The sequence below is a fragment of the Crotalus tigris genome, unplaced genomic scaffold (genome assembly GCF_016545835.1).
Source record: "Crotalus tigris isolate CLP2741 ecotype Arizona unplaced genomic scaffold, ASM1654583v1 scf7180000018101.4720394464:4744507, whole genome shotgun sequence".
NCBI classification, from domain to species: Eukaryota; Metazoa; Chordata; class Lepidosauria; order Squamata; family Viperidae; genus Crotalus; species Crotalus tigris.
In genome coordinates, this window is record NW_024096823.1 from 553753 (window position 1) to 576182 (window position 22430).

At 42.1% G+C, this 22430-nt stretch overlaps 1 protein-coding gene across 5 annotated transcripts in view; it reads left to right on the top strand.

The window, feature by feature from the left end:
* The window catches only part of VDR (vitamin D receptor), a 93948-nt gene extending 73095 nt beyond the window's left edge, over window positions 1-20853 (top strand). For all 5 annotated transcript variants that reach the window (XM_039347746.1, XM_039347748.1, XM_039347745.1 and 2 more), the window contains 6 exons: window positions 2596-2780; window positions 4818-4929; window positions 7306-7459; window positions 8588-8739; window positions 11396-11512; window positions 17329-20853. In XM_039347746.1, the coding sequence (XP_039203680.1) occupies window positions 2596-2780; window positions 4818-4929; window positions 7306-7459; window positions 8588-8739; window positions 11396-11512; window positions 17329-17588 (980 nt within the window). In that variant the 3' untranslated portion in view covers window positions 17589-20853. The remainder of the gene's footprint in view (window positions 1-2595; window positions 2781-4817; window positions 4930-7305; window positions 7460-8587; window positions 8740-11395; window positions 11513-17328) is intronic.
* The last annotated feature ends 1577 nt before the right edge of the window (window positions 20854-22430 follow it).

Here is a 22430-nt window from a genome sequence, read left to right on the forward strand (position 1 = left end):
TCTACTAACTATCCTATAGCATTGCCAGAATGAGCTGAAAACCTGTCAAAATATTCAGTTGCTTGCAGACTGTAATTTCTGGATTTTCAGCAATGAAGGCTTTTATCCACTGCTAAATTTTCTGCTCATCACAGTTCTTTCAGTTGACAGAAAACTGCACACCAGGATATTTATTGCCCTCATTGCCAGTCTCTATTGCAGGGGTAGTCAACCTTGGCTCTTTTATGACTCGTGGACTTCAACTCCCAGAATTCCTGAGCCAGCTAAGCTGGCTCAGGAATTCTGGGAGTTGAAGTCCACGAGTCATAAAAGAGCCAAGGTTGACTACCCCTGCTCTATTGTCTCTATTCCCAATAACAGCTCCTCACCTAAGTTCCCCCCAAGGTCTAAGAGACTCTACATACCTTGAGGCTTCCCTTATCTGGCAAAATAAGAAAGAAAACATATCTTTAACATTGGTCAATGTAAGCTTATTTCTGGGGACTAAGAGTAGGGAATGTCATGTGAGCATATTACTAGAGGCTGTTTGTGCCTTGATTAATTGTAAATAGGGAAAGTCCACAAAAGCAACCTGTATTGACATGTTGCACAGATAGCGTGGGGAGGATTGATGTCACAAAATGCATATAGGCAGCATTCCAAATAGCCTGCAAGTTGTTTTTGATCATGATTGAGTTGTACTGTTCCTCCAGTCCCCAAAATGACTGTGGGGCACAACCATGAAAAGAAAAGGCGTTGGCTGTGTATTTTTTAATAGCAGTAAGAATTATTAATGTGCATGAGGTCTTCTAAACCAGTGGTTCTTAACCTTTTTGAAAGAATCGCCCCCTTGAGCCAATGAGGAAGTTGTCATCGCCCCCCTCCCCCAACATAACCTCCCAATCACAACATAGGAAATAATTCTTCAACTTATGCAAACACTTTTTTTATTTTCTTTAAAATTGTCATCAGGACATATCGATGCAAATAATTTATTTCCAGTCTTTTTCCCATATCTCAACTGTTTGAAAAATTTTGGTGCCACCCCTCACTTTATTCCCAAACTTCGTGATACATGTATTTCATTATTATCTTATTTATTCAAGACACTTAAATGTAATGACCACTGAAAACAAAATTCAATTGCAAGAAAGTGAAATGCCCGAAAAGAAAAACAGTAACATTTAATGATTGAATTACAAGTGAAATTTAAGGTGCAAAAAGAAATATAAAAAGGGTAGAGGCTGCTGCGCAACGCGCATGAAGATAAGTGATGCGTATTCACATATGTACGGCGTTCTGTACTGAAGCTAGCTGGAGGAACATTTGAAAACACAGTTCAATCCACTAAGAGCGGGCGATCTGATGTTTTTGTATGACAGATATGCAGCTGTTCACTGTACGAAAAAGTCTCAAAAGCGTCCCCAAAACTTCTCTCTCCATCACCCCCATATCGCCCCCTTTTCGTTCCTTCGCCCCCATGTCGCCCCTTTTCATTCCATCGCCTCCTTGAAAAATGAAATCACTCCCTGGGGGGCAGTATCGCCCAGGTTAAGAACCACTGTTCTAAACAGTACCTCTGGCTTCATGTTCTTCTTGATTGAAGAAAGTCACTGTGAAGCCAAAAGAGTTCTTTAAAGGCAACTTCAAAATTAAAGTTTTTGAAGATCAGCAGCTGGACTGCAATCCAGCTGGAATGCCTTCGCCATGTCAAGTGTTCCTCTTTCTTCAAACATTTGTTGGCTGTTAAATCACTCTCGCCCCAATAAACAATAACCCTTAGGAAACGCGTGCTGTCATCTTCTCTCATTCTTCAGTTAAGCCTACCAGTTTACTCTTACCTATACTCTAATGCAGGGCTTTTCAACCCGTCGTACGGGTACCACCTGTGGTACATTGGCACCTGGCAGGTGGTACGCAGCCATCCTAGAACAGTGGTAGCGGGGGAGGGGAGTGACGGTGGCAGCATCGCACAAGCCTGAGCAAGAGATGGCTGGAGCTGCAGGGCTGTCAGGGCTCAGTGGAAATGCCAGGATCAGCGCCAGGCTCCACCTGGAGCTCGGTGCTGATCCTGGTGCTTCTGCTGAGCCCAGAAAAAGCACCAATCAGCTGGAATGTTGCAGCATCTCCAGGGTCTTGTGATTAACATTCAGATGCTTGGCAACTGATTCATATTTATGACGGTCACAGTGTCCCAGGGTCATGTGAAGTGACCAAAACCTGCTGCAACCACCCAGCAGATGGGGGGAATAAAAACCAAACACCCCCACCCCACCCCCGCTGTCAATCTTCAACAGAAATGCTCACAACAATGAAAACCTCGGACAGGAGGAAGAGCGCCACCGGGCAGGCAGGCAGGTGTCTTGCTCGGCTGTGGCTTGGGGGGCACTTTTTTCAATGCCATTGTAACTTCTAAGAGTCACTAAGCGAACTGTGGTAAGTCGAGGACTACCTGTGCTTTATCACTTTTTTCCTTTTTTGGGGGGGGTCATCACGTTTTTGACACCTTGCTAGGCGACTGGTGGTTCTCGGATGTTGCCCTATCCTAAAAGTGGTACAATGGGTGAAAAGGTTGAAAAGCCCTGCTCTAATGTGCTTACTATTCTGCCTTTACAGTTATACTGACCGATGAAGAGGTTCAGAGGAAAAGAGAGATGATAATGAAGAGGAAGGAGGAGGAAGCTCTTAAGGAAAGCCTAAAGCCCAAATTGCTGGAGGAACAACAACGAGTTATTGAAACTCTTCTTGAAGCCCATCGCAAAACTTATGATCCTACTTATTCAGATTTCACTCAATTCCGGGTAAGTTCTGCTTGCTTTTTTTTTTTCTTTTTCTTTTTTTTTTTTTTTTTTGCCGTACTTTACTATTGTTGTGAGTAGTAGGACATCTGCTGGTGAACAAACGGATATTTTTCAACTATGTCACTTCTGAATTAGCAATTCAAACTCTTGCCCCACTTTCCACTTAACAAAAGTAACATTGCTTGCAGATTCAAATCATTAAACAGTTGATTATCTATATAAATAAAAATGTAAATGTCCGTTTGTTGAAAATCTTAAATCTCCGAAAGTTCTTCACCGATTGCTTTGAAATTTTGACACAACGTTGCATTCGAATATGTGTGTGTTTTTATATACCTATATTATATGGATGTCACACTTGTGACAGGTAAAAACATGCTTTTTTTCAAAAACAGCGCCATCTGTTGGACGTAAAAGCAACACATGCTACATGCGCTTTCTCTTTTCTTTCTTTTCCATTTAACCAGACTGAGCCAAAGCAACGCGTGGCCAGGTACAGCTAGTAAATAAATAAAAAACGAACAAACAAAAACTGAAAGGGCAGCCTTGATGGACCACTAGGTCTTTTTCTGCCATCGGTTTTCTGTGTTTTTATTATGAAAGAACCATTCAGTGTGTTTTATAATTTGGATCTGTGTCCCAGATTGAATCTCTCTAGCCAAGTCACCAGATTTAGAACTACTCCAGTTGAAAATTATTTTCCCACTACGTTAGCATGAAATACATCTGTAAATAGGCCACAGTTGGATTTACAACTGCACTGCTTGGAGAAATTACTAAGTGTATTTTTGACTAGACTTCAGTTGGCGATAGCTGTGCATTATGTGCGCTGCCCCATATGGCTTCATCACAATCTGTCATTAAAAATGTACTTGACAGAACAAAAGAAGAGAATGTCCCCTTAAGCAGAGTTGAATAACCAAGTGGTTATGGACCCCATTGTTCTATCTGTCCAACCTGCCTTTCTCAGCCACACACAAATCTTTGAACAATGAGGTTTATTAATTCTGGGGGGGGGGGGGAGGAAGAAGAAAGTACTTGTGGCTGTAGTGTTTCCTGCCCCGTCACAAGAGCAAAATAGCTTTGAGGTTGAGTGATGCACATGAGGCATTAGGAGAACAGCTGAGATAGATGGAAGAAGTAGAAGAAAGAGAACTGGCTGTGGATAACTCATAGTTACTCATAGTTTTGAAAACTTGGGGTTAGTTACTCTTGTTTTTGTGATATTTCCCAACAGACTTCCTCTTACTTCTCTCTTATTAGTTTATATTTTCTGAGCAAAACCAGTATTTCCAATATAGGAAGATTAGCCTCTAATACAGTGGTTCTCAACCTGTGGGTCGGGACCCCATTTGGGGTCGAATGACCATTTCACGGGGGTCACCAAACGATGCTGTCCGCCATTTTTTTCCCTTTTCCCTAGCTGTCCTACTCCCTCTTATTGGTGGCCACACCCACTTGGGGGTCACCACAACATGGGGAACTGTATTATGGGGTCACGGCATTAGAAAGGTTGAGAATCACTGCTCTAATACCTTCTGCTTTCTCCACCTGAAGATTGAATAGATGCAACCAAATGCATTTTACCTTCAGCCAAGAGACTGAACATACATTTTTTTCCCAAGGTTATTATGCAAATGACATAGCAGTTGCAGGGACTATTTGCTTCAGAATATCCTGCTTTCTTAAGTAATCAAAAATGTTAGGGCAGCATAGGAGAAGGAAGGAGCATTAGGCATGTTGTCTGCCTTGAGTTATTTATAAAAATAGAGATTAAAACATTTAAAATCATGGGATATCAGAGCAGACGAGTCTTCTCTTCGGTGGTGGTTCTAAGAAATGGGTCCCTGGCATTGGAAAACACTTAGTAGACTGGGATAAACGGAGGTAGAGCGGGTAAAAGCCTCAGGGCACCCTTCTCCTTATAGCAAATGATCTCCATTAATGAACTAACTTTCTAGTAACTAGAATCGGGATGAAGGTATGAAGAAAGCAGTAGGCTCCTATCAAATGCTACCCTTTCTATTTCTATTTCAGCCTCCTGTAAGACAAAATTCAAACCAAGAACACAGAAGTCGATCTTCTTCTAACATGACCCCAGGTTTTTCCTTCTCAGATGATTCTTCAGATACTTCCAGCTTCTCTTCAGGTAACATGCAGAGTGCTAATCATCTTTATATTCATGGCAAATGGCAAAAATCCTAACAGCTACGTTTGTTTTAAATGGCAAATTCTATGGTTGCCTTTTTTTGTACTGATGGAAGTTTTTTTGTGAAACGTTTACAACAAATCTTAACTTGCAGCTAAGTAGCCTGTGTCTTGTTTCGCAGCACTTAAGGCAGTGGTGGCGAACCTATGGCACGCGTGCCAGAGGTGGCAGTCGGAGTCCTCTCTGTGGGCACGCGCGCCATGCCCCGGAGATGGTAACCGTCCTCTTCAACCAGCTGCCTGCTAACTTGCCCGGCCCCCAGAGGCGTCCCTCCCCAGGAGCAACATCGAGCTGGCCATGCCCACCCTGGCCACGCCCACCCATCTGCCATGACCACTGTAGCCACGCCCACCCGGCGGGCGACACCCACCCGACACCCGGCAATGCATAAGTGGGTTTTGGGTTGAAATTTGAGCACTTGGTCTCTAAAAGGTTCACCATCACTGGCTTAAGGGCAATTTATTAATCTCTCCCCCTCAGAAGACCTAACGTAATCCTATGAAATTTAGGGTATTCCTATTCAGAGAGTTCTTAATGCCAAACTGCCTTGTGTAACCACTCCGATTTTTTACTGATGTGATGGAAAAATAAAAGAAAGTGTAGGGAAAGTCAGAATGTGTTCTATAACAAGGGGGGCCACGATAAATGCTGCCTCTGGCTTCATACCAAAATGCCTTGTGAGGACACTTGAACGTGGCCAGCGTTCCATCTGCATAACCTTCAGAGCTGTTCCTGCAGAGCCTGTAATTGGACCAGTCACAGCTTTTGCATGAATGGGGATCTAGCCTGTCCTTCTCCTACCTGAACAATAAACAAGTGTGGCAACTGAGAGTCAGTCAGGAGCATTTTCCTTGTTGTGCTGCTTTTACTTACAGTGCAGGAGGGAAAAAGAAAGCAGCACCACAGTCTTGTGTGAAGGCTATGGCACATGAAATGCCTGAATGAGAGAATGAGGCATTGGGAGCTGGGAGGCGAAGATTGGTGGGGATTTCTGCCAGTAGAAAAAAACAAGACTCATCCATCGCAATCCTATGAAGTTGACAGTGCTAAAATCTTAGCGTGAATATTGTCTTTGAATGTACATTTATTTATTTATTTATTTATTTGTAAAATTTATTTGCCGCCCAATCCCTAGGGACTCAGGGCGGCATACAAAATTAAAACAACAAGTATAACAATTAAAAATGAATACATTCACACAGCGTGTCCCAATCGAATCCCGCCCCCCCCCGGGGACATCAACCCCAGGCCTGCCGGAACAGGAAAGTTTTAATAGCTTTCTTGAAGGCTGGCAAGGTGGGAGTAGTTCGAATCTCAGGGGGAAGTTGATTCCGCCACATCGGAGCCACCACAGAAAAGGCCCTTCCCCGAGGACCCGCCAGCCGACATTGTCTGGCCAACGGGACCTGAAGGAGGCCCAATCTGTGGGACTTCACCGGTCTCTGGGAACTATGCGGCAATATGCGGTCCTGTAAGTAACCTGGTCCTATGCCATGAAGGGCTTTAAAGATGCCCTTCCTAGGCACTTGGTGTGTCTTTGTTGTATTGGGGAGTTTGGCACAGAATGTTTTATCTCAATGTTACCCAGCCAAAATCCATCAGGATTGACATGTGATGTAAACACTGGAGATAAATAGATAATGTTGAATATTTAGGAAGATGATGCAGAAAAAAAGTCAGCTTGGCTTGAACACTGGGGACAATAGCATGAGCACCACTGCAGGAACAGCACCGGAACTCAATGTGGACATTCCTTGATTCTGTGTTCAGGCTTTGAGCTTTTTTTTTTTTTTTTTTGCGCCAAGGATTGCACTTTTAGTAATGCATTTATGTAATTTGCTATGCTACACTGCAGTGAGTATTGTCTAAAATAACCATTGTTAGGAATGGTTAGGAAAGAACAGAGCAGTAGATTAAAGTGAAAAACTGGAGCATGTTTTTAATCATGTCAATAGGATCCAAGATTTGGACTCTGAGGAGATCTACAGCCTTAACATTTTGATCTCACTCAACGAAATTACTCCTTTTGGATTCTTTGGTTTTGCTTGTGCCTGTTGGAGTACTATTAGCAGTGGCCTCCAATCAGCCTAGGGACAGCAGAGTCCTAGCCACTGCAATGGCTCCTCAATATCACCTTCACAACATGACTCTTTCAATGCAAATCAACACACAATGGAAAATAATAAATAGTAATTGTAAATAGCCCAATTAATGCTGTCTAAATTCTAAAACATTTAACCTGTCATGCTGTGGTGCCTTGCCTGCTGGTCTGACATATAAGGGTCTAATCTGTGTCTTCCTCTCCGTGTCCACCAGAGCCCATGCTGCTTTCCAACCTGGAGTTGAACGACGACAGCGCATCCATGTCCATCGACTTCTCCCACCTCACCATGTTGCCTCACCTTGCTGATCTTGTCAGCTACAGCATCCAGAAAGTTATTGGATTTGCTAAAATGATTCCAGGGTTCAGGTAGGGGAATTTAAAAGTAGCTTCAAAACCCTTGTCTGCTTTTTTTCCTTAGAGGTGTGTATCTGTGTCTGATTTTGTCATGCTTAAATAAATATATACCTCAACGCACAACACCACAGATCTCTCAAGAAGATTTCAGAAATCTGCAAAGGCACATCAAAAGGAACAGCAAGATAAAACGGGTCACCTTAAAAACCAAATAAAATCTTGACACAAGCCATATAGATACATACTATCATTCCTCAGTCGAACTGAAGTCCTACTACCTTCAGAACAGCTCTGTCTTTTTTAAGCTTTGCAATCCATTAACAGCTGTTTCCTTGGGAGGTGACAGGAGGGTTCTCTCTCAACCTGTTGCTGTAGAGGCCAGGGCTAGCATGCCACCTTAGTGCTGGTAGAGACCTCAAACAAGGCATCTCTTATTTAAGCCATCTTCAGTAAGAGCAAAGAGACGGGGAAGAGTGTCGTATGTGTATATGCACATACATGCTTGCAGAGTACCACTCTGTGGCCAGAGGTTTGGTTTCCTGCTTTTGTGAATGAGTAAAACAGTTGGTGAGAAAGTTAAATCTGCTTTGCAGAGCTCTACCTGCTGCAAAAGTTCTGCCTAGAACCTTGTGGGTTTATTTTAGAGGTTTTTGTGATTCATTTTGTTTTGCGGCCTCACAAGGTTTGTATCAGGATTCCAGGAAACACTCATCACTCTGGCATGCCCCAAAGAAACTTTCTTTAATCAAATACACACCATCGCACAGCCCAGTTGTGACCGGCTTTTAATTCAGTGTGTGAACTGCGTTGCTAAAACATTAAGTTAAGTGACACATTAAAGTTCTGTCAGAAACGTCTGACCTGTGGGCCCCTGATTCATACAGATATGCTATCACTTGAGGCTACAGGGAGCTGTAAGCAAAAATGTCTGCAATCCGCTTAGAATTTGTCATTGGTTAACTGAGCTTATGATTGGGGATGGCCTTCCAAGCTGTTCTGTAAAATCAGTTCACACTAAGAGAAATAATAACATGGCGGGCAATAAAGGATAATCATTTCTAATTCTGATCTTAGAGAATGTTATGATGATGGATCGCTTGAAATCTTGAGTTGCATATTCTTCCCTTTTTTTAAATACAGAAGTCTAACAGCGGAGGACCAGATTGCTCTCCTGAAATCCAGTGCCATTGAGGTGATAATGCTCCGTTCCAATCAGTCATTTTCCCTGGAGGATATGTCCTGGACTTGCGGCAGCAATGACTTCAAATACCAAATCAATGATGTCACTCAAGGTATGGTTTGTATGGTAAATAATAATAATAATAATAATAATAATAATAATAATAATAATAATATAAAAATAAAAATAATAAAGTTGGAAGGGACCTTGGAGGCCATCTAGTCCAACCCCCTGCCCAGGCAGGAAGCCCTATACCAGTGGTGGCGAACCTATGGCACGGGTGCCAGAGGTGGCACTCGGAGCCCTCTCTGAGGGCACACGTGCCGTTGCCCCAGCCTTGCCTCTGCCCACGACCCCCTCACCAGCAGCCTCCCTGGAAGAAAGTCGCCCCTGAACGTGGCCCACGCAGAGCAGCGCAGCCAAGGACATGGCAGCCAGGCAGCGTAGACAAGACTTTGCCCTCACACCCCAACGCGCACAGTTGATGCAGCGGGGCGTGGGCAGAGGGTGTGGCCGCCGTGGCGCTGCTGGGCTATCTGCGGCGGGCCCTGGAGGCGGTGAGAGGCCCTGTGGGCAGGCAGGGTGGGGCGGAGCGGGGGCAGGGGCGGAGCAGGGGTGGAGCAGGGGCAGGGCCAGTTTTTGGGCACTCGGTCTCTAAAAGGTTCGCCATCACTGCCCTATCCCCTTTCGAACAAATGGCTGTCCAGTCTCTTCTTAAAAACTTCTAGAAGATAGCCCTGGAGCAGTCACCTCATGGAGCTCTGTTTTCCTTTAATACTTGTAAATACCTCTTAAGATGTATAGAAAATGTATCCCAAACTTACACAAGGTTGAACCAAATTACAGTGGCATACAGTATTTTATGAATTACTTTACAGCTGGTAATATTAGAATGAATTAATGACAGTGGTGTATCCGAGAATGAGAATTGTATTTACCATTTGTTTAACAATTTACAGCCTATTTATAGCATAATGAATAATGAAAAATATACTGACTTACTCCTTGGCAGTTAATCCTGATTTGCCGTCTGCTTTGTGTGGCATAGGGTTTTGTGCAGTACCATGTGATTGCAGCAGGTACGACTGACACGCCCTTCTTACACCATCACCATTGTTACATTGCGTGCCCTTAGAAATAACTCCCAAATTTCCTTGGAAGTGTTTCAGGAGGCCCCAAAACACCGATCACAAGAGCTCCCTGTAGCTTAGACATGTCAAACACAAGGCCCGGGGGCCAGATGCTGCACGCGAAGTGGTTTCATGAGGCCCACAAAGCCATCCTGGAAACAATGAGGGAACAGCCCCCGCTACCTTGGCCCTGGCCCAGGTCGGCTGGGAGCCAATGTACAATTTTGTGGCGGCCATCTATGCTGAAACGCATTCAGTCTTAGCTCCACAAGGCCGTCTAGAAACAGCTGTGTCAGCCCTGCCCTCTGGGTGCATGGTGGAGAAGTGTCACCCTTTGTGAGGAATGAAGAAATGAACCATGCCTTGGCACTTGCCCCAGTCCCACCCACTGCTGCCAGAGACCCTCAGATCTGTCCCACTCCTGTCCTGGCCCCCACAGTCACCCTTGACGCGAACGATGTAGAGCTGGCCACACCCACCCAGTAGGCCACACCTACTCCATCCATGCCCACCCAGTAGGCCGCACCCACCCGGCCCCCCTGAGGGCAACCACTATGCTGATGCAGCCCTCAGTGAAATAGGGTTTGACACTCCCTGCTGTAGCTTGCCAACGGGGTGTGTGCAAAATGCATCTTCCCAGGGAATTTGTCCTGGTCTCCACACAGCTGCCGCAAAGGAAGCTTGTAGTGTTTTCCTCAACAAAAGGAAGAGGGGAGGGGAAAGCTGAGGAGCCGCAGGGCAAGGCAAGAGTTCCCAGCTGTGCCACTGCTGGTGACCCTCCTCGGCTTCACCCAAACAGGAAAGTACCTGTCTGGAATACCTGAAAAGAGGCCCAGGTGAGGTGGCTGAAACCTGGTGTATTGGATTTGAAGTTCAGAGAGGAAAAGGGATTTCTTATTTGCCCGTACCCAAAAATCGGGAAGAAAGACATTTGATGGCATGAGCTATAGCTCACAAAAGTTGATGCCTTTTAATAACATGTGTCAGTTAAAAGAGATGCTTCCAGACTCTTTTTTTTTTTTTTTGCTGCACCGCAGAGACTCGGGTGGTACCCAGTAGGGGGGAAAAAAGGAAGGCTAGCAAACTTAGAGGAAGGAAGGGCTGTGGGCCAGATAAAATAAAGTTCACTCTGCTACACATGGAAATGTTTCTCCATGTTCTTCCAGTGGAAACGTCGTTCTATCACCATGAAAAATAAATAGGGATGAGGAGGCGGATTGTCCGATGGGCCCAGATTGCTGGGCTGGCAGATGTTTCCCCGAAGTGTGTGAACTTAAGAATTCAGTTTCCATGGCAACCATCTGACTAAGATGGGAAGGAACGGGAAGTTGAAAAAGTAATCACATACGCTGCGCGATTGCACCACCTCAAGGGCGAATCCAGTCCGAGTTAAGTTTGCCAAAGGGCCAGTTTTAATGAAACATGGATGTCATTATTCCGGTGGCCTGGTTCCTTTGGGCATTCCGCTCAGTTTAGGGATGATGACTCAGATGGATGACGCACATAGGATTGGGCGCATTGGAAGGAAAATCCAGGGCCAGGATTTATGCTAACATTGGTTTCGTCCCCTGTTTTAAGCTAGCTGGTAATTAGTAATCTAGTGCCTGCCTTTGAAAAGTTGCTTTGTTTCTGTTTCAGCTGGCCACAGCCTAGACTTACTGGAGCCCCTCGTTAAATTTCAGATTGGTCTGAAGAAACTGAACCTGCATGAAGAAGAACACGTGCTCCTCATGGCCATCTGCATCCTTTCTCCTGGTGAGGAAAAACTTCAGTATCACAGGCTGCATTTCAGCTGTCTTAAAATATTATCAATAAACTATGTTATCATATTTACATGTTCCTGTATTAAAGTCTCGGTATGAAATAACACACACAGTGTGTACACCACCATATATTAAAAAAGCAAAAAATATAAGCATTTTTTTGACCAAATGAATGTGCTGGATGTCCCTCTGTTGTAAGAAATAAGCTACTGAACAAATGACCATCTATAGAATATTACTCTTTGCTATCCCTTCCACAGTGCAAAGTGAAGAGATTATTTTCAAGGAATTTGATCTACCTTGGAGTAATTCTAGATGACCAATGCTTTCCCAGTCCTTTTGAATCTGCTTTATAATAGGCCTTGGCTAGATTAGACTGTTCTGATTGTTTTCAGATACATTCAAACATCAGGATATTCTGAGTTTATAGTGATATCAATACTTGCTGTTTCCAAGCAGAAGTGTTCATCTCCAACCTAACTACTGCATGAACATGTACCAATAACATTTTTATGTGCCATACCTTCATGATATTTCCTTTGTCTCATCCAGCCCACAATTGAAACAATTTAGAGTTACCTTTAGCTATTCTGGTCTTAAACTAGTGTTTTCTCTTTTCTCCCCACATGTTTTGCTGTGGACACTATCTAGCACACTTCATTGGTGATGTACCTGACATGGTTAGGGTAGGATTTTGCCCAGCTGCTGTTGGTCCAGCTGTTCCAGATGTGTCCCCTCTATTCTGGGGCCACTTGATTTACAGGAAAAACTAGAAATCTGGCTTTCACTGAACATCTGCCTAGATAATGTTTATGACCATTTTCCAAAATACTTCTTAGGTCTAATGTAGCCTCCTATGTTGTCAGGTTTAGAGTTCTTCTGAAACAATACTAGGCCTATTTTTAAGCACATTTACCAATATTTTGGAGGAATGCTAGGCCTGTGTTTAAAAACAGGACTAACCCTTTCTCCACTAGATCAGTGGTGAACAGAAATTTAATTTTAATGAAAAAAGAGAGCAGCCTGTACAATCTGTACGTTGCTAGTTCTGTCATCAAAGCGCAGTACAGATTTCTGCTGCTTTTGTTGAAGTCTTAGGTGACTATACTTTTTATTTTATTATTTGTAGGGGGTGGTTTTACCTACACCCTTTTGCCTACTCCATAGATTACTAGAGAGTGTTGCTAGCCACAGCCATTCACACCCACCCCTTTGTGACACTTGTTACTGATGGAATTCATGATTATTGATAGCTGCTTCCCGCCTCACCTTGTGCCCCTTTTCTACCTGTGAAGCAGGCTATGTTTGGAGTGAGCCACTTTCAACCTATTTCACAACAGCGAAAAGCACTGCCTCTTCATCGGTTTGGAGGAAATGGTTCTAAACTGGGAATCGTTTATTTGCTGACATTATTGTATCACTATGCCTTCTTGTCAATACATCTTGTTTTAAAAAAACCTGAGCAACTCTTTCTTGGAAGAATTACTTTTGTTTGAGGTTCCAAATAGCCTGACATATAAGTCAGAGGATGAAAGAGAGAGAGAGAGAGAGAGGTGTGTGTGTGTGTGTGTGTATTCATTCTGAGGTTTTTGCGGGTATTTGTATGTAGGTCTTTGGTTATTCGGGTTTTCTCCCGCATAAAATTGGAAGTGTCTTGGCGACGTTTTGACGAAGTCTCATTCGTCATCTTCAGGCTGGTGTTTTTGGCTTCATGCTTCCAGGAGCAATGTGTGATCGCAGCTGTTTCCTCCCTTTAACTGCCAGTGGGGGTATGAACCGATTGGATGAGAGGTTGGCTGTGTTCTGATTGGATGGAGGTGTGTTCTGATTGGTTAGGAGCTTGGCTGTGCTCTGATTGGCTGTATATATATATGTGTGTGTGTGTGTGTGTGTGTGTGTTCAATGATGCAATCTTCGATCTTCGGGAAGAGTATACTCCAGTTATTTATTGTTAAAACAACATTTAAAAACAATAAAAACAGTTATATACAAGGTTTTAACCTTGTATATAACTGTTAATGTTTTTAAAAGTTGTTTTAACAATAAATAACTCGAGTATATTCTTCCCGGAGATCGAAGATTGCTTCATTGAACAAATATGCCCGGCATTTGTATTTTTACAACTATTAAGGATGTGTGTGTCTGTGTGTGTGTGTGTGTGTGTATAGATGTGTGTGTGTGTGTGTGTGTGTGTGTGTGTGTGTTTGGTTATTCGGGTTTTCTCCCATGTAAAATTGGAAGTGTCTTGGCGATGTTTCGATGAAGTCTCATTCGTCATCTTCAGGCTGGTGCTTTCGGCTTCGTGCTTCTAGGAGCACGAAGAAGCACGAAGCCGAAAGCACCAGCCTGAAGATGACGAATGAGACTTCGTCGAAATGTCGCCAAGACACTTCCAATTTTACGTGGGAGAAAACTCAAATAATCAAAGACCTACATACAAACACCCGCGAAAACCTCAGAAAACATACTGTATATGCCGGCGTATTAGGCGACCCGGCGTATAAGACGACCCCCGTCTTTATAGCCGGGCCGCATTCCTAGAACGTCGTCTTATACGCCGGAAACTACCAGTATTTCCGGCGTATAAGACGACTCGGCGTATAAGACGACCCCCGTCTTTGGCGCCGATTTCAGCGCTCGCGGAAGTCGTCTTATACGCCGGCATTTACGGTACATACATACATACATACATACATACATACATGCATACATACATATATAAAATATCTCCAGGATTAATGTAGCTCTTTTGCATGGCATTAAAGCAGCTGTGGAATTAAAAAACCTATGACCTTCTGGCATTGTGCCAGTGGGAGACTTTCCCCAGATTAAATAGGTAAGGAGCTCTGACATCAGAATACTCTCTAAATACCAGCCAAGCATGGACTTCTCTCCCTCCCTCTCTCTCTCTCTCTCTCTCTCTCCCTAAGGCAGAGATGACTAAACAAAGTGAGCTGACAAGGACTGTGAGTATCAGGAAATCTCTTGCCTAGGCAGTGACTTCTGACAGCACGTGCTATAGTAGACATAGATGAGCAATTGCTTAAAGCCTACATGAAGTAAAGTGAAAAAGTGTGTGGTTAATGCTTTTCTAAAGTGAGTCAATGCAACCCTCAAGTGCACAACCACCGCAAAAAGTACCAGGTCACTTTTTATGACAACAGTTGGGTGATTTCAGAGATCAGGTGAAAAGGGCCCAGGTAACTCTTAAGGTTCCAAATAACTTGAATCTGCATGCTTATGAAAGTAAATCAGATTATAATTGAACATTGTTTTTCATCACGTGAATAGATTGAGAGGTTAAACCTAAGGTGTCGAGATGGAATTGATTGAATCTAAATAGAACGATATGGCTGCCAAATAAGAAAGGGAGGAGTGCATTTCCCCCCTGACAGATTACATCCTTGCCGGATAGACTTCAACTAAATTGAATATATAGTCTGGGGATTCAGCCGATGTCTCTGAATAGAATCTGATTAACTCTTCTAGCAACCTGCCACAGGACGAGTAAAAAGATATTAAATTGGAGTGACTTAAAGAAAAAGCTGCTGTGACCTATTTGTGACAAGAGGGCGGAATAAGAGTGAAAGGATGAAGTAGGCTTAAGGATGGCAAATCACAAAGAGTATAGGGATTTTTGCTGTATTATCTCTGAAGACCTGTTAAAATACCACTCCCCAAGCAGCATATAAAAAGAAGTTAGATGCACAGCCTCTTTTGGAGACCAAGCCTGAGAGTCAGCAGTATTGCTTAATACATTGAGCAGGAATTCATTGACAAAGATCTGGCACTTTTCGAAACTCTGGTAATTCAATTCATTCCTTACACAATGCAGATTGTTAGGAATATTTGCCATTCAATTTGTGTCAAGCGTCTTTCCGACCAATGAAATCTAGAGTGAGGAGATCCAAGGTGCCTCTTTCCAGAAGTGTGTTGGTTCACAATTTAATGGCCAAATGGTTCTGAAATTACGATTCAGGGATATAGAATGCTGATTCATCCCCAAAAAAAAAAAAGGACAAAATATTTGCTGAAAACTTGATTTGTGAGCTTATTTGTTACAAAACGCACTACTAGTGGAGAATTTTGAGCAGAGGAAACTAATTGGCTTGCTAAATAGAGAAAGGTGGCTTGAGAATTTTTGTTAAATATATTTGCTGTGTGTCAGTGTGGGAATTAAACAGTAAACTCATGATTATGATGCTGAAGGAAGCTACTTATTTGTCAGAAACTATATTTGTTGGATGATGTTACAACAGACATTTTATGGCAAGCGGGCCACATCTGTCCCTTTGACCGTCTCTCCCCTGCCTGGGATAGTGGAGGGGTAGTGGTGTGTGTGTGTGTGTGTATGTGTGTGTGTGTGTGTGTGTGTTTACAAGATGCTATAATTTATTAGTGAGGAAATATGCTATTTAACAAAGTTTTGTCCTGTTCGTTGTGCTATGGTCCCTCTTGCATCTGTTTGCATTTGCTGGTTACAATTGAAGAGATGGGAAAAACTGACCTGGAGGATTTGCGATGTGTTAGGACAGTGTTTCCCAAACTTGACAATTTTAAGGCATGTGGACTTCAACTCCCAGAATTCCACAGCCAGCGTTGCTGGCTGTGGAATTCTAGGAGTTGAAGTCCTCATGCCTTAAAATTGTCAAGTTTGGGAAACACTGTGTTAGGAGAATAGTAGGCACAGGCCTGTCTTGAAATTACAGGTCACCAACAGAGAGAGAATTCCCCCTTGTATGAATGCCAGGGTTGTGCTGTCATCTGGAACACCCTTGGCAATACTTTTAGAAATGATAGCACGTGCCACTCTTCTCTATGGGCATCAGTCCTCTTTAATGGATTGAAGGCGTAAGAAAAAAGGCCAGAATAATGGGGGGAAAGTTACAAATTAACTACCTGTAGAATACCAATTGCAATTGCAAAAGAATTCCTTTGTTTGAAAACATCCTTACCTGCACTGCATTCTGAGTTTGCTTGTTTTTATGATTAATATCTGATCAGCATGCATACCTGTTACAAGAGTTAACTATTTCTGATGGAAGCATATTTCTGCTTGACCCAAAATGCTAAGGAAATTAAAGCAACGGCTTAACCATTAAGTGGATGTTTTCTTTTCAAGCAGACACAAGAAAACAGTCATGAACTTCTTCAGGTATCTCAACAGCATCCCCTTTGAGATCTTTTGGTAGAAAATTCCAGAGATTGAGCAAAATCACAACAGTAGTACATTCTTCTACCCCCCAAAAGTTGTGTCTTTCTTTCTGAGCATAACAACATGTTGCAGAGAGTTAGAGATAACAAGATGACAACAGGTTGTGATTGCATAAGCCACGTGAGTTTTATAGATCTGGTCTGTGATTTATGCCAAACTTCAGTTTTATTTTTAATGCAAAAACATCTTTAAAAGGTTCGAGCTGTCTCACAGTTGAAATATTGAAAGAAAAATTCTGCCTCTCTTCCAACAAATTGCTATTTCCATTGCCACTTTATTCTCTTTTTTCAAAACATTGTGTTTTACCTCTGCCACACTGATACCTCGCCTTAAGGTTTTCCAATAACTCTGAATCTTTTTTTTTATGCTTCCTTTTCTGATTTTGACACATGACATGGAATGGATATGTGGATACAAGGGGGAACCCGGAATTATTTTTAAGTGATTGTGAAGGAGTTCAACTTGTGACCCTAGAGTCGGAGGAGAGGAATTAAGGGAATGTACAAAAATACCATTAGGAGAGGGTTGAAATGTCATTGGTGCTATTGCCTACCTCGATCACATAAAAATGTGTGACGTGTTTTGTTTCCTAGACCGCCCTGGCGTTCAGGACACAGCTCTGGTGGAGTCCATCCAGGACCGTCTTTCACAAATCCTGCAGACCTACATTCTTTGCCGACACCCTCCTCCAGGCAACCGCTTGCTCTATCCCAAGATGATCCAAAAGCTCACAGACTTGAGGAGCCTGAATGAGGAGCATTCCAAGCAATATCGCTGCCTCTCCTTCCAGCCCGAACATAGCATGCAGCTCACTCCGCTGGTCCTTGAAGTCTTTGGCAATGAAATCTCCTGAGTCACCACTGAGGGAAAAAAGCACATGGAAATCAAGAGTCCCGGGGGGGGGGGTATCAGCCCAGCTTTCCACGTGCTACAGACTGAAAGTTTTTACCCCACGTGAGGTTGTGTATATTCTGTCAGTGAGAAATTGATTTCTTCTCTCCCCTTCCCCCCCACGCTACCTGCAGAGCCACACTTGTGATATACGTCTCCAGTCTCTTGCTGAGGAGCAACTGATTCATCTTATTCCACCTGCCCTTCAAAACTGGATGGTTTCTCTGTTGCTGCTTTGCAGTAATGAAAGGAAATGTTGCTTTTCAAGCCAGCAGTTGAAACCTCTGTAGCGTGGCCTTAGAAAGACACCAATTGTGCAAGAGCACCCACAGAGAATGAGTGGAATGAAAAATGGAACCTGGGTATATTCTCTTTTCTATAGGATAGTAAAAGCTTTCAGTCTGGTACAATTGTAATACACAGAGATATCAAAGTGCTCGTATTTATTGAATATAATGCACTTCTTATCATTTCCTGCCAAATATCAACAGGTCACTTCAACAGCAAGATGGGCAGCACATCAGTTTAATGAATAAATTTAGTTAATAAATAAGATGCTTCAACAGCAGTAAAAAAAATCTATTTATTAGCCAAATGAAGAAAGATTTGTTAGAATAAATAACCATCTTGGGTTTGGTGTTTTTTTTTTAATGCAATTTGTCAAATGCATAGAAATAGGCTAGCACTTTTTTAGCCCTTAATAATCTATAATAGGAACTGAAAGACTTTGGTTCTAATCATGTGCTCCTCAGTGGGGAATACAGACACGTTCTTAAAAACCAGGTTCCTGCCAGAATCTCTGCACTATTAAAATGATGGTCATCTTTGCCGCTTCCAGCCTTAAACAGTGTCTGACACTACTAATTACTAAGAGTTGATGAGGAATAATCCAGAAGTATAATACTGACTTTTAGTCTACCCAAGAATGCTTGGTTTGTTCAGAAAAATGGTATGGTATCACTTTTTAATGGATTGTAGAAAGGATTCCTATGATCAGATTAAATTGCATACAAAGCAGCTTAATTATCTGATGGAGAATAAGCAATTTTCAATTGTTTCCATTTTGGGGCTATAATGTTTGAGTCAGTTCTTAGCCATTCTCAGGAGACTGAAACTAATTTATTTTTTATACTGGTAAAATGTTTACTCTAAGTTTGACAACCTCTGGGCTACTTGATTTCTAGAAAAATTAAGTACATATGAGCCATTTGTTGACAAGGAAAAGATCTTGTCATCAGTCATGACTTTGCCAAGAGCATGTGTGGTTTAGGTAGCTTTTTGTTGCATTGGTCCCAAATAATATGAAATAAGATGTGGACCAATGTCTCTTTGACGAAGGAGTCTACAAACATTTGGGTGAGAGATTTATTAAGACTGCACCATTAAAAGATGGAGTTAACTGTCAGTTTGAAAGAGAAAACATGATTATAGGTAAATGTTCTCCTGCTGAAACTTAGGTAGTAGATTATATTGCCTACTTTAAAGACATATTGAACATTCATCATTGTGTAGTTCTGTTTGGTTTTAATTCTTGGTGATAACAGCAGTTTGCACTCTATACATCGCTACATATTTTAATATATCAGGTAAAATAACTATTCTGCACAGATAGGAACAGATTAGATAAGCGTTTTTTTTTTTTAAAAAAAAAAGATTGTGCTGGTTAGATTTTACAGACGATATAAGAAGATAAGAGCTAGAGATTTCCCATTTGGATTGAAATCTGCCCTTTGCTCACTAGGTGTCAGTAGGGTAATAGACTAGACTGTAATTCTTGTGAAAGCGCCTTGAGTTTGCTGCAAAGCAATTTTATCTTTTTCTAGAATGATTAGATTGTTTTACTCTGAAATTAGCCTAAATTACTAGGATTGGAAGATTCCATCAAAGCCTTAACTTCCTTCTGTACGTCTCTGAGAGTTGGCACAAAGGCAGCCCACCCACATGCAACAAGTCCCTGTGGTTGGATGTGTGTGAGCATATGCCTGTAGTTGCCCCTCCTGCAGCTAGCTCCTTTTGCAGGGACACACATTAAAGCTAGAACCAGAAAGCTTGAACCTTTGCAACCCAGAAATACATTGGACTTTCACATTATCCAAGCTAACCATTTTAGATACAGCATCTCCATTTTAAAACCTTGCTCCTTCGAACTGCAGAAATGCATCATCACTTCAATGAACCCTCCTTAGCTTTGATCATTTGAATGAGCTTTTTAATTAATATTTGTACTCCATCTCAGCATCTAAACTGATAAACAGTTTTAAAGATAGGATTGAGTTCATGTTTCCACCATATGCTTGAGTCAAGAACACTTTTAAAAGTCAAACTCACCTCAGCAAATACATAGTAGAGTCACAGAAGGGAGTTGGGGCAAATTTAAGCTCATTGGTGGTATCAAGTATCGAAAGAGACTTTTAGAAGAAAATTCAGGTACCCAATATGGAATGCACAGTATACACATTGTTAATTTGTCTGCCATTTAAAATGCTGCTAGAACATAAGCACGCTAATTTGCTATAGGGGGTGTTTGTTTCTGTATCTTAGACATTTCTGTCATTTTTTTCATGGTTAGATCAATAACAAGATCCTACATGTGTTGCAGTCATGGATATAAGATTTGGGATCCATCCCATATCAGGAAATAATCTCCATGCCAAAGAGGGGAGGAGGAGGAAGAGAAGAATAGTTAAAGCTTTTCTGCCTAGGAGAGGAGTGGAACTAATCAGCCTCTCAAATTCTGTGCGCTCAACTGAATACAGCAGTCAAGTTACTATGGTGAGGCAGGCTATTTAGTGTAGGCTGAAAATATTTCATGTGAATTCGTTTTGGAGGCTTTAATATCAGTGACATTTGAATCAAAGCTGCTCTGTTCTGAAAGACATTAGGGCTCTTTTTCCACCTCTGCATGTAAAAGCCAAACCTGTACAGTTAAGAGTAGAGAAGGGTAGCTTACTAGATGAGAAACACAAATCACCTCCATTTTGTTGCCTTATGTTATAAATTGTCATGCACTTTATCAAAATCAATATAATGATTTAAAGAGATAAATATATATTTTAATTACAGTGATGAAGGTGGTGGTGGTGATGATGATGAATGATGCAAACCTAGAGATGAATGCTATCTTTTTATTCCTCTGTACATCTTTTGGCTTTTTTTCTAACAAAGATCTAATATTTAAATATACTATTCCAGACCTTTAATAATAAAGAATGATTGAATACTGTTTTGCAGTTTTAAATGTGATGCTTGGTCTTATTAATAAAAAATGGAGAAAATCTTTTGAGTGATTGATATGTTTCCTCAGGAACATATCATTAAGTGCCCTAGGATTTATTCCCGTTTAACACTGATATCAACCTTTCTCTCAAAGGGGAAAAATATAAGGATCGGAGAACTGAAAATTATATCCAGTGCTTTTTTCCTTAAAAAAAAAAAAAGGTGCCAGAACTGACATACATCATACAACCCGCCTTGCCTACCCTACAAGGTTCCATCCAAAAAAGGTGCCGGAACTCCGTTCTGGGCGTTCTATGAGAAAAAAAGCCCTGATTGTATCAGTTGGGACCATAAAAACTTCCTAAAATACATATGTGCATAACTACTGATGCAGTTGCTTTAAAATTTTAGTGGTGCAACATAAACTGATTCTAAATATTAACTAATATGAGGAATAAGATGGCACCTTGAAGTTAATGGGCCCAGCTCTCCAGGACTAGATGTCAAGATTCCATGCCTCTCGCTGCCACTTCACTCCCTTTATGAAACACTGCAGGAAGTAATTTGGAGATCTGTGTGAAGCATCGGCTTTATCCTCACATCCTGCTGCCCATAGCGTGAAGATGCTCCACTAATCATTTTTAAAGAATATTTCCACATACATTTACTTCATCTTTTGCCAGAGGCAGCTTAAATTCATCTTTCAGCTGTTCCAGTTTTTCAAGGAGTCCTTGTAGTCTTGCCGCCTACAGAATTTACAATGCCTCACGGGTAGTGAATTGATGACAGTCAAAGGCTTGAATATGCCCAACTCCTTCAGACATCTCCTCCTCCTCCTCGAATGCTGGCCAATGCTCTCTGTGACCCTTTTAGCTCGATGTGGGTAAACTTGTGCAGGTTAGCTATAAATCCCAATATGCATGTATTTTCCTATAAGCAACATTAGAAATTCTGCCCAAAGCAGTCCAGCAAGTGGAATTCATGACCTTGTGATAGTGGCAAATATCTGTAGCTCAGGTGTAGGATGAGGGTGAAGGTTCGTTCTCCAAGCTCGTGGGTTGGTTTCCGAACCTTTTGTTACCAGGCTAGGTAACATCTTCAGAGGAGTTTAGGGATCCCCTAAAAACTGCTGAAGATGTTACCTAGTATAGGAAGTCAGCCCCCCCCCCCAGAGAAGGAAATATTAAAAGGCAGAAAAATATATTTCCTCAAAGGATCTTAAAGAGGCAGAAAAGCATGTCCAGTTTTCTTAATAGCCCCAGGTTTCCCTTCCCCAAGCAGAAACCAGCTCTGTAGAAATGCAGATGTAAATAATACAGGAACGTTGGAGGCCCCCAGCTAGAAGATTAAGAAGACAAAGACACCTAAAATCTACATACCCCACCCAAACTCTAAGACCAGACATAATAGGATTAACCCACAGATGCCAAAGGGACACAGGTCAGAATATATGACACAGGAAATACAAAGCCTCAAACAGGAACTGGAAACAACTCCAAACAAAAGCCCCAGATGGTATAAAAACCCATTCCCTGCATGTGCTTGCTTTCTTTTCTTCCAGAGCCATCTTTCTGTCTGGCTCTCCTCT